Below are 12136 nucleotides of genomic sequence, written 5' to 3'. Positions count from 1 at the left end.
ATGAACTTTAACAAACTAATACTTTTTGAGCAGCCCGGGTGGCTCAGCGGTTTAGCGCCACCTTCAGCCCAGGGTATGATCCTGGAGACCCAAGATCGAGTCCCACGTCAGGCTCCCTGCATGGAGCCCGCTTCTCCATCTGCCTGTGTCTCTGCCCCTCTCTCTGTGTCTCTCATGAATAAATAAATAAAATCTTTAAAAAAAAAAAAAAACAACATACTTTTTTTGGTAAAGTTTTATTTTGTTTTCAGTGCAGTTTTAGGTTCACAGAAAAATTGAGGGAAAGAGATTTACTTTTATCTTTACCAAAATAATTCATAACATGCACAAATAATTATATCCCCACCACAAATTTTTAAGTTGTTCACAGTCTTCACTCGTACAAATAGTGGCACAGAATCTTTGTGCCCACGTGTAGACATTTAGGAGAGGTACCTAGAAGTGAAATTGTTTGATTGAAGCATGTGCTTATTTAAAAGGTAAGATGCAGCCAAATTATCCTCTGAAAGATGTATGTTGCTACCAACAATGTATTGGAATGTGTCTCCTTACGCCCTTACCAAGATTGGATGTTATGAGTCATCCCAATTTCTGCCAGTTGCAGGAGTGAAAAAATAATAGCTTGTTTTAATTTTTTGTTTTTTTGTCTGCTATAGGTTGAGTCATTTTTAGTTTTTTTTTTATAACTCTACAAACATACACAGTGTGGGTGTGTATATGCATTTTTTTACATGTATGAAATCATAATGAGCACACAGTTTTGTGATTTATATTCCAAACTAATACTTTTAATATGGGGTGTAAAATATAGTCCTTTACTGTATAGAAGATGATAATGCTAGTTTTGGGTGTAGTAACCAGAAGCTATTGGTAGCAGGTGTTTTAAGCCTGACGACAGGTGTTTAAGTGCCAGTTGGAGAGAAATTCTTGGAGTTTTAATTTAATTCAAGTATAGAAAATACTTTTTTATTGATAAGTTTACTTGTGTGAAATGTATGTCTTACTTAGGTCACCATCTTTGCTTTCTTTTCATTATTTCTGACTACAAGTGTTTTCTAAAAAATTCCTTGTCCCATTTTCTGACAATGTGAAATCTTCTCTCATAAATCAGGTTTGGTGATTAATAATAAATCCTTACTATACAAAGACATGAGGATTTCTTTAGGAATGTTTCTAATGGAAAATAGGTTTAAGTATAAGGATAATCCTATGCCTTTTATAATCTTACAGCCAAGATTTCATCCTTGAAATTTAAATATTCATGCCAAAAAGAAAACAATTTTAAAAATTTATAGTGCTACAGCATTACCTTTCATTTCTTCTCTCTCCTAAAGGATTTCCTTAGGCTGTGGATTCTTTAATACCTGAATTATGATTTAAAAAAGTTGAAATATGTATATTGTTTAGATGATATCAGACTATTTTCTTTCCTAAAAAAATACTCCATCTACTGAAGAAAGTGTGACATATTTTTCACATGTATCATGATTTTAACACATTAATTAGGTAATAAGCTTATTTCTTTGTTTGAGATAGATGACTATAATATTAACAATGGAAATCTACATAAAGGTCATATAGTCCAACTCTTCATTTTGCAAGGAAGACTGAGGCCAGATGTTTTTGCATGTATGGTTTTTTTAAAAAGATTTATTTATTTATATCTGAAAGAGACACACAGCATGAGGCGCAGGAGAGGGGAAGCAAGACTCCCCACTGAGCATGGAGCCCAGCACTGGGTTCTGTCTCCCGACCTGTGTTGATGACAGGTGATCATGACCTGTGTTGAAACCAAGAGTCAGACACTTAACCAACTGAGCCACCTAGGCGCTCCCAGGTTTTTAATAAACAAAGTTTACTACATTGTTTAATTAATATAGGAATGAAAACTATTTCTAGGATTTAGGGCTTAATGTTGGTGAATACTAAGTGCTGTAGTTTTTAAGGTCTTGGCATGTGCCAAGCACTTTGATGCTATTTTACAGTATTCCATTTCATTTTCATAAGAAACCTGAGAGGTGAGTGGTATTTTATCTGTTTTACGAAAAGGGAAGCTAAGATCAGGGAAGTTGAAGGAGCATGCCCAGCTTTTATGTAGCTCATACGTAAGAGGCACTTGGAGTTGAACTCTGATCTCTCTGATTCCAAAACCCCTCATAATTGGTACCTCTCCAATCTTTGATTTATGGAGAATACAGATTGGAAAAAAAACCCTCTTCGTTAAGTGCTACCATAACTGAAAGACCTGAAACTTCTCAACTTCTCATTCTATACTTTATGAATTTCTCCACAAATTATATTTTTATTTTAAAAAGATACTTCTAAAAAAATAATGAAATAAATAATTGAAAAGATACTTCTAACTTTCTGCATAATGTTTTTTTTGTTTGTTTTTGTTTTTTTTTTTTTAGGTATCTCGTCATGAACGTCGAATTTCTCAAATTCAGCAGTTGAACCAGATGCCTTTGTATCCAACTGAGAAAATCATATGGGATGAAAATATTGTCCCAACTGAGTACTATTCTGGGGAAGGTATGGCAAAGAAGTATGGGATTCAGGTGTACCATGAAATTTAGTTTAGAATTTATCATATGTAACTGAAATTACTTCCTATCCTTAGGATAAATTTCTGGTACCCTTAAGTTCAGTTTTAAAGCTGTAAATTATTCAGTATTTTGAATACTTAGCATTAAGGATTTTTACTAAATTTAACCATGCCCGAGTGTGTGTGTGTGTGTGTGTATGTGTGTGTGTGTTGCACACATCTCAATATATATATTATTTGGATTATATATATGTCATCCTTTATAAAATATGACTGGAAGCATAAAACTATGTTTTAAGGAGACCTAATAGCATAGGAAGTATATCTCTCATTATGTCACTGTAAAAGGCTTTGCTTGGTAATGTCTTATTTTTCAAAGCCTTCTTTGGAAATTCATTTGAATTCCTTGTTTAAACCAACTAATGATGATCAAAAAATTGTCATTAGTTAATAATAAATCCTTAGTTTTGACTGCAAGTAGCTATTCCTTGGTTTGTTTACATATCTATTTTAACAGATTTGTTCTTAACTGCTTTTGTTCATCTGCCAGGGATGAGAATTTGCCACATTTAAGCATATGCTGAAGTACATTCTGACATATTTTGAAGGCATATTTCAAAAAAGAAATTCAGGAAATTTTTTGAACAACAGCGTTTAAAGACCTCACCAGTGGTAATTTATTTAAAAGAAAAATGGATACTTCAGAGTCATATCCTTAAAGTCATAACTTCAGTATACCCAGTACATCAAAATTGTGCTAGATTTCAGAATAGATAGTCTTCATATTATTTTTTTGTTCTTACAAAGGTCAGTGCCTTGTTTTTTCACTTTTCCAACTTGTTCACACTAAAAGATTATGACTTGTATGTATGACATTTAACTCTTTGTCTAATCAGTTCTTAAAAGGCAAATACCACTTATATTTTGTCTTGTCAGTCCTGAGCTTATATGTCCTTGAACATATACAGTCTTACATCTAGCTTTTGGTGCTATTCAGTGATGCCGCTCTGAGTATAAAACTATATATTTATTCATCGTTTTATCACCTACCTATGCATCGATGTCTTACACATTTTTTAATTTTTTAAATGTCTTTTGCTTCACAAATGCCCTCTGTATCCCTTCCTTTTCTTTTGAAGAACTTGAGTTTTTTTTTATCTGTAGTTTCCCACAGTCTAGTTTTTTTCTTAATTGACTACTCAGTGTACAGTCGAATGTGTCTCTCTGCTCTTTATTTTTCTTGCATATTGGCAGCTGAATGCAGAGATTTGGTCAGACTGAGTTTTTATCTCTGGCAAGATTCTTGGTAGTGCTATATTCTTTAATCAGAGGCACAGAATGTCTGATTGTTTTTGTGTGTGTGTGAGATATAAGTAGCCATTGCTGCTTGATGGCTAGATTTAATTCAGTGACAGTTGCAAAATGGTGACATTTTAATTATAATTTTTTTTAATAAAATGATACTTTCCAAAAAGATATGTTCCCTTAGCCTCTGGCCTGAAAGATACTTAGAATTACTAACATAAATGGTATGAAATTTTTTTGCGTTGATGTTTTTTGCCATTAGGTTCATTATTGCTTTGGTAAGAATGGATACAGATGATGAAAGTAATATGATTTTCCAGTAAAATATGTTTATTTTGAGGTTTGGTTTTTCTTAACCTTTTAGGTATTGCAGCTGAATGCTTGTTCACTTATTATTCAAGGGAAAGAGCGGTTAATGAATGTATTAGAAAGAATATTGTTCATTAATATAGTCAGAAAAGGGAAGTAGCTCCAGGAATAACATAACCAATACCTTATCCATAAAGTATAGCCAAAAGGCAACGATTCAGAGCACAATAGTACTCACTGGAGGTAGATTAATACATTGTAACATACTAATTAACTTTCATGATAAATTTGTCATGGGCTTAGTTTATGGTCAGTATTTACTTCGAGCTTTGCCAAATATAAATTACAGGGTAAAGAATTTTTAAACTACCCGAGACTGTTAATTTTAAGTATATTCAGATACTTTTTAGAAGCCTTTTTGTATGTGAATCATCGATGCATGGTATACGTATTCGTGAGATTTATCCTTCCTTTCCAGCTCTTAATAGATAGCATTTGTTAACTTGGTTTTTCAATTCCTGTGTGAAAATAAAAATAGGACCTTATCAAATATGCTATATTGCAGACATCATTAAATTAAACTCTTACCAAATTTGTAGTACATTTCTTTATACATAGTGTAGCTGTCTGATTAAAAGCATAATTCAATTGTGAATACTGCTTTCTTTTTCAGGTTGTCTTGCTCTTCCCAAGTTGAATTTGCAGTTTTTGACTCTTCATGATTACCTCCTAAGGAACTTTAATCTCTTCCGCTTAGAATCAACTTATGAAATTAGGCAGGACATTGAGGATAGTGTCAGCAGAATGAAGCCATGGTTAGTAAATTGGTTCCACTTGTAATGAAGAGATGCAAACAGTGACTGATATACCTCTATCAGAAACCTCATGAGTATATTTAGAAATAGTATGCCTGGCAGGAAGATGCCCTCCAAAATAGGAGATATTTACTCTGAGAAATTCTCTAATATGGATTAGAGTATTTCAAAAGTACTAAAATATAAAATATGTATCTGGGTACTTGAGGGTGGTACTGAGGGACTGAGAATAAGGGAAGAGAGGTCTTATTCTTGGGGGATAGAGAGGGAGAAATGAAGAGGAGAGTAGTAGGTTGGACATTAGCAAAAGAGGAAATAGAAGGTATGAGCTGACCACCAGGACTGTACTAGGGCAGGATAGTTTAAATCCTGGAAGCTCATGATAAAGGGGTCTTCTACTATAACTGCTCTGTGGCTGTCACCAGGATCTCAGTTAGCCTTTCTAAGGGACCTGGCAAGAGATGAGGAGCATTGCTGAGCATCACAGGGAAATCAAATGTTGGAAAGTCTTCCCAGGTCCTCCATCTGTATTACCTTGAAGAGACTTAAACCATCAGAATTTACTTTGGGGACCATTTGAGTAGGTCTCATTATGTGAGGAAGTCTTCTGTTTAAAATCAACTCCCCACATGCTTGCTTATGTCTGGAATTCTGTTAGTGAAGAAAAGACTTCCATTCTAGTTATTGAAGGCAGCTCTGCATTATGAGATCTGTGGTGGTCAGTTTTGCTTTTTAGATATGACTGACTTGAGATAAATGCCCTTCATTCACTGTTTCATTCTAAGCATGAAATTGGTGAGAGTAAGTTATATATCACAAGTGACTAAAAGCTAGTAAAATTAATTCTATAAAATGAGTTTTTATTACATTCTCGTCATAGCATGCATACGCATACAATAATACTGCATTCTTTATGAAAAGCCTCAGTTTTTGAATGTGAACAGATTCAGGTGTCTTTTAGGCTTCTCCGCTTACTAATTACAGAGAGCTACATGGACACTATGATTATGATCTATTTTTTTTCCACTTCCACATTTTATTTTATTTCATACACAGTTCTATTTTTTAATTAATTATTATGTGAAAAGTTATTCTGGGTGAAACTATAAAACACAACATAAAGTATTTTCAACTTAATAATCAGTTGAGTCAGTAGGCAGGCTAGCACTGTGAAGTTTGTATACTCATTGGCTGATCATCCCTGCCCACAGCTTTGCTGGAATTATTGCCCATTGTTTGGACCCTGGGGGAGTGCTTGATCAGAAAGCTTCCTTTCAATTTTATGGTTACCTTGGGTTTACATGCTCAGATTCTGGACCTAATTTTGGCCATTTTGCAAACTAGGGATTTACTAACTAGCAGTTTATCAAATAAAATTCCCTTATATTTTACTCAAATGCCAAATAAAGCAAAAATACTTAGAGTTCTTATGGTCTATTAATAAAGGACATTTTTTTAACTTACATTATTTTCTGCTAAGGGAAAGAAAATGTCACTTTTGGGAGTTAACTTGTGATAATACATTTTTCTGGATTTTCATTCCTAATTGCCCATCATTGAAGGCTGTTAAAAATGATGAGATCTAAAAAGAGGCCAGGCTCTCTTTCTTTTTCCTGTGTGCTGAATGTGGAAAGGTAGAGGCATTTTTACTCAGTGCATGTAACTAACGATCATGTTTTCTGGCTGCTCTAAGCACAGAGGAACATGAGAGAGAATGTACTTCTGAGGGGCAGAAATCTGTCCTTTTTAATGCTTCATGTTACAGGTAGATTTTATAAGGGAGGAGAAAAGTGTTGGGGAAAATAGATGAGTGGTTGCCTGGGGGTAGGAACAGGATCAACTATAGTCAGATAAGAGGGATCTTTTACACATAGGATGGAAATGTTCTCAAAATGGATTGTGGTGACGGATGCACAACTCTGCAGATGTACTAAAAATCATTGGATTGTGCATTTATAATGAATGAATTTAATGATATGTAAACTGTACTGTAGTAAAGTTGTAAAAAATAGAGGAGGTAATCATTATTATTAGTTTCACTCTTTGATGTTGTGAAGTTCTACAGTTTTTTTCTTCTGACACAAAGCCTTTACCTGGCATTTTTTCTTTATCTGTGTAAGCATGTCATTTTTGGCAGTACTTTCCAGTTTTGGAGTGCTGCTGCTATATTTATGTTACAGATTTCCCAGATACACTACTTAATGTAAAAGCTAAAGTACTAGTTAGACTAACATAAGAAAAAAGATTGGGTGTTTGAATGTTAGTGATTCTGGTTATTACAACTAGCTTGATTATTTTTACCCCCAGTTCATGGCAGTATGTTTTACATGATTTAAATATTATGCCCTAAAGCAAGCATTTGCATAGATCTCATTTGTTGATTTTTGATTTTTAAAATTCTAGTTTGTCCTAAAACAGCTTGTAGAAATACCTAAATACATAAATAAGATGTAAACAGTTGAGACTATCTCGATGAAGAGAGGAAAAGGATAAGAATTATAATAATCTATAATAATTTTAATATATATTACAATAATCTAGATCACTCTATTATTATTATAATAGATGATCCTTTGACAAAATGCCTCCACTCTTACGCTTATAGAGTTACCTTTTTTTCTGTTTGTGTAGGGGATACTCCTCTCTACTTATCTCTTTATTGGACCGTATTTGCCTTTTCACGCTAATGAATATATTTCCTATATATCAGGATTTAGTTTCCTTTTTTTTTTTTTCTTTTAATTTAGAAATAAGAGTTACTAATGTCAGGGCTTACTAGCTAAACGTATGTTCCTCACTAATTTTAGTTGGCTAAAAATTGGGGGAAAGTCATTTTTTGTTTGAGTAATCATGCACTTTTTTGGTTTTCAGGCAGTCTGAGTATGGTGGTGTAGTGTTTGGTGGTTGGGCACGAATGGCCCAGCCCATTGTGGCTTTCACTGTAGTTGAGGTTGCGAAGCCCAACATAGGTGAAAACTGGCCAACTCGAGTTCGTGCAGATGTTACCATCAATTTGAATGTCAGAGATCACATCAAAGATGAATGGGAAGGTAATTTTCTATTTCAAAACATAAAATTACGCTTTTACGTTTTCAGTTAATAGACTTTCACTTAGAAAATTGTCAAAGCACTTTTACTAAACATTACCCTTCTAAACATTTATGAAATTTTATCTTTAAAAATTGTCTTTATGATTACTAGTAGTAAAAGTATCAAGGATCATACAAGAATAATTAAATGTCTTAATAATTTAATAAAAAACATAAAATAGCATGCGTATCACAGTATTTTGAAAATTATGGATTGCAAAGCTGAGAGAAGAGCTCTTTAAATCCCAAATTTAATAAAATAATATTTATGAATTTGTAGGATCGATATAAAAAAGAAGCAAAATATTACTGTTCACTAAAGAAAGGAGGGAAACCCACATATCACTTGCATGCATGTAGAGTTAATAAGGAAAATTAGCATTCTTAAGAGATAATAAAAGCTGCCAAACTGAAGAGAATAGGGATACATACAATTGCTGAAAAATAAAGATATAAAATCAAAATTAGACAACCTCAAAAGCAATTTTAAGGGGATCTGGTAAAACAACTCAGAAAGAAATAATAATAGTTTCACTATTTGCATCAAAGGGAGGAAGTCAGATAAAGAATTAGTGATATTAAGTATATTCAAGGATAAATAACAGATGCAGAGAAATTAGATGAGTTATTTCCCCTGTTCTTTCCAGGCAAGATTTTAGGGACAGGAGTTCCACAAGAAATTTTATTTAGAGGCAGATATGTTCAGAGTTACTAAGCCAAGTAAAAAGTAAAAACATTGATAACACCTGTGCCAGAAATGACACATGACCTAATTTTTAAGTGGCACTTTAAATTTTTCTCTCAGCTGTCTTACGAGAGCTCTTGCTTGCTGTCCATTGTGAGAAACAGTAGCTGGTAGATTTTATCTCCTTCCACCTTCTTGGCATGCCAGAAGAAAAGCGATAGTCCCTTGATGGATCAGTTTTCAGAAATTATTGCTCCCGATATAGCTATTTATAACCAAGGGACTATATGATATGTTTATCCATTAATTCTGAAGGAATCCAGCAGCAAAGCTGGCCACATGTTTAACAAATGGCCACTGTAGTGGGTGTAGTTTGTGACAATGTTTTTGTGATTCCTGTATCCTTCAAAAGAGTTCCAATCTAATCTAATGTGTTACACATCTTGAGTACTATCTATCTTTATGATTGTAAACCTTAAGAAGGACATTAAGTTACTGGAGAAGGTTTTACACTTACTACCTTTGACATATAAGAAGGCATTAAAATAAACACTATTTTACAACACAGTTACCTATACTCCTTTGTTACTTTGGAGACTTCTATCAGGAGGACATTACACGGTCTCCTTTTTTTTGCCCCCCCATTCATTCTTTTAAACATAGGTCTCTGGTAGAATGAGAAATGTAATGGATATATTTCATGTGTGAGAGAGGGAACAATAGGGTATCGTAGAATAAATAGGTGGTTCATTGTAGGGGGCATGGTGGGGAGAAAAATGTTTTCTGAGAGGCCAGAGCCTATGTTCATCATAGATGGAGTAACTAAATAGAAAATAGAGGCAAAAAAATGAGAGGGAGATTTTTTTTTTTTTTTTGAGAGGGAGATTTTATAAGTAGTAGTGAATATTGTCCTGTAGAAACAATAGTTTTGAAGACGTTAAGCTAAATATATAAAACATTCTTGTTCCTTCAAAAATTCAGGCCCTCATCTTCTCCATTATCCCATTTTAAATTAAGGAAACAATTAATGAAACAAATGCTGGATTTTGCTCCAGAAGGCATAGCCAAGATGGAGTGGATACAAATGGTTGAAAGGAAAAAGGTAGTTGAGCTCTCTATTACGTAGGGTTTTTTTTTTAATGTAGATCTGACATGTCCCACAATAAAATGATCTGCCTTTGTAGGGAATAGGCAGTCATCCCTTAGTGATGCCAAGAAGTGACATTGGTAGGGACTGCATTACTTCTCAGGACCACCTCTTGGACTCTACTAAGACTTACACGTTGTAATGAATTAGGCAGATCAGAAGTACTAAAGGCAGTACAGCTCAGATAGTAGAACAGTTTTCATTCCTGTTGCTTCTCCTGCTTTATGTAGAATTGGCTGGGAACTAAAGAAGTCATTATTATGAATCAGAGCAATTATTACTCGTACACTTAAACCCTGCTCCATATTAAAACAAACCAGAATGGTCCAATAATGTTAGCCACACACTGACACTGCTGATTTGATTTAGTTGTATATCTTATTACCAAGGTTATGAGCAAACAAAATGTTTAAGCTTTCATTTGTATCATATAGTAGCTAATAAAACTAATCAGGAAAGAAATGAAGGTTAAATGGCATGACGTTATATGGATATGTGATTTAAGTTATGTCCCTTGTCTTTCCATGTCTCTACTTCTAAAGGAACTGGGGATCCAGTTGAGTCCAGTATTGGGTCTAATGACTGAGAAGCTAATGGACTTTGGCAAAGTTTCCTATTTCTTGACATTTATTTATAAAAAGTATTTGCCAAATGAAACTATATATATTCAACCTTGTTTTCAATATGGTATCTATAAACAATGCTTTTGTGCCTTGATGAATTATTCTTGAGTTGACCTCTTTCAGGGAATGCAGTTAGACTGTTGTTAGAATGACAATGATGGATGGTTTAAACTGATGTTAGAAATCTGCTGAATATGATATAGATGGATTATATGCCAACCATATTTTCGGTTACTTATTAAGAATGCTAAAAATAAGAATGATGATGAGCATCCAATTTTGGAGCTGTAACATGACTTGGAGGGCTTATTCAGTAATATATTCATGGCATAAACGTCTCAAATTTTAATATAAAGAGAACTTTTCATTTTAATTATTCCTGTCAGACATTGAATTTTAAAGATTATAGGAATACCCACAATTACAGTGCAAATCATTGTTCACCTCTGGTATTTTAAATGTTTCTTACATCTCTTAAGATGATGAGAATTTGCCAACAAAAGACTGAAAACCGTAACATTCTAATAAGTGAAAATGTCTTTGTGTTTTACCAGGTCTTCGTAAGCATGATGTATGTTTTTTAGTTACTGTACGTCCCACAAAACCTTACGGTACTAAGTTTGACCGGAGGAGACCTTTTATTGAGCAGATTGGCCTGGTTTATGTCAGAGGCTGTGAAATCCAGGGCATGCTAGATGATAAAGGCCGTGTCATTGAAGACGGTATGGCAATCTATGTTTTTGAAAGAGAATTTGTACATAATGATGTTTCTGTGCCTTTTTTCTTTATGCATCTTAGGTAATATTTTTTTTAGTTATTTTACATACTAAATCAACACAAAGGATTATATGTATAATATGTGTAAGGTACCTGCTACCCACTTTTAGAAATAAATAATATGGTTTCTAAACTTTTTGTTAGCTATTGGAAAGGACAAGATCTTTTGAAATTACCTTTATTTAAAACTTCCCTTTATAATACTTTATAATATTGCTTTCTAAAATCTCTAATACCTCTCATGATATATTTGCCAATTTTTCCTTCTTAAGTTTTATTGATTTGATTCAGTGACTCTCAATTGGACTCTCCCTGCATTTTGAAATGTATGGTGGTATTTATCTTTTCATGTGCACAGGGTAGAGGTAAGGGTTGGTGAGCTATTAGCATTTGATGGATGACACCTAGGGATGCTAAACATTGAAACAGAGCTACCTTGGGGTGCTTGGGTGGTTCAGTTAGGCATCAGACTCTTGATTTCGACTCAGGTCATGATCTCAGGGTTGTAAAATCAAGCCCCACATCAGGCTCTGTGCTGAGCACAGAGCACGTGCTTAAGATTCTCTTCTCTCCCTGTCTCTCTGCCCTTCTCCCACCCACTCCGCTCTCTCTCTCACAAAAAAATTTAAAAGGGCAGTTTAAACAGAATTGCCTCATAAAAGGAATTGTCATACCTAACATGCAGACATCACCCCATTAGAAATACCACCTTACAGAACTGTCAGCTCTTTGATTTCTTAGGCTTAATCAATGACTTTTCTTTGAAATTCTTTCTGTTATCCTTTTTTGTCATACTTACTGTTAAATTACAAGTACATCTATCTATGTCCAGTGCTTATTT

General features: G+C 34.0%; 1 protein-coding gene across 2 annotated transcripts in view; it reads left to right on the top strand.

Annotated features, from left to right (window-relative positions):
* The window catches only part of AQR (aquarius intron-binding spliceosomal factor), a 99405-nt gene that overhangs the window by 49012 nt on the left and 38257 nt on the right, over positions 1 to 12136 (top strand). For both annotated transcript variants that reach the window (XM_072808615.1, XM_072808616.1), the window contains 4 exons: positions 2412 to 2532; positions 4833 to 4974; positions 7846 to 8024; positions 11073 to 11240. In XM_072808615.1, the coding sequence (XP_072664716.1) occupies positions 2412 to 2532; positions 4833 to 4974; positions 7846 to 8024; positions 11073 to 11240 (610 nt within the window). The remainder of the gene's footprint in view (positions 1 to 2411; positions 2533 to 4832; positions 4975 to 7845; positions 8025 to 11072; positions 11241 to 12136) is intronic.

The sequence above is a fragment of the Canis lupus genome, chromosome 32 (genome assembly GCF_048164855.1).
Source record: "Canis lupus baileyi chromosome 32, mCanLup2.hap1, whole genome shotgun sequence".
In the NCBI taxonomy this organism is placed as follows: Eukaryota; Metazoa; Chordata; class Mammalia; order Carnivora; family Canidae; genus Canis; species Canis lupus.
This window is presented reverse-complemented; position numbering and strand designations above follow the sequence as displayed.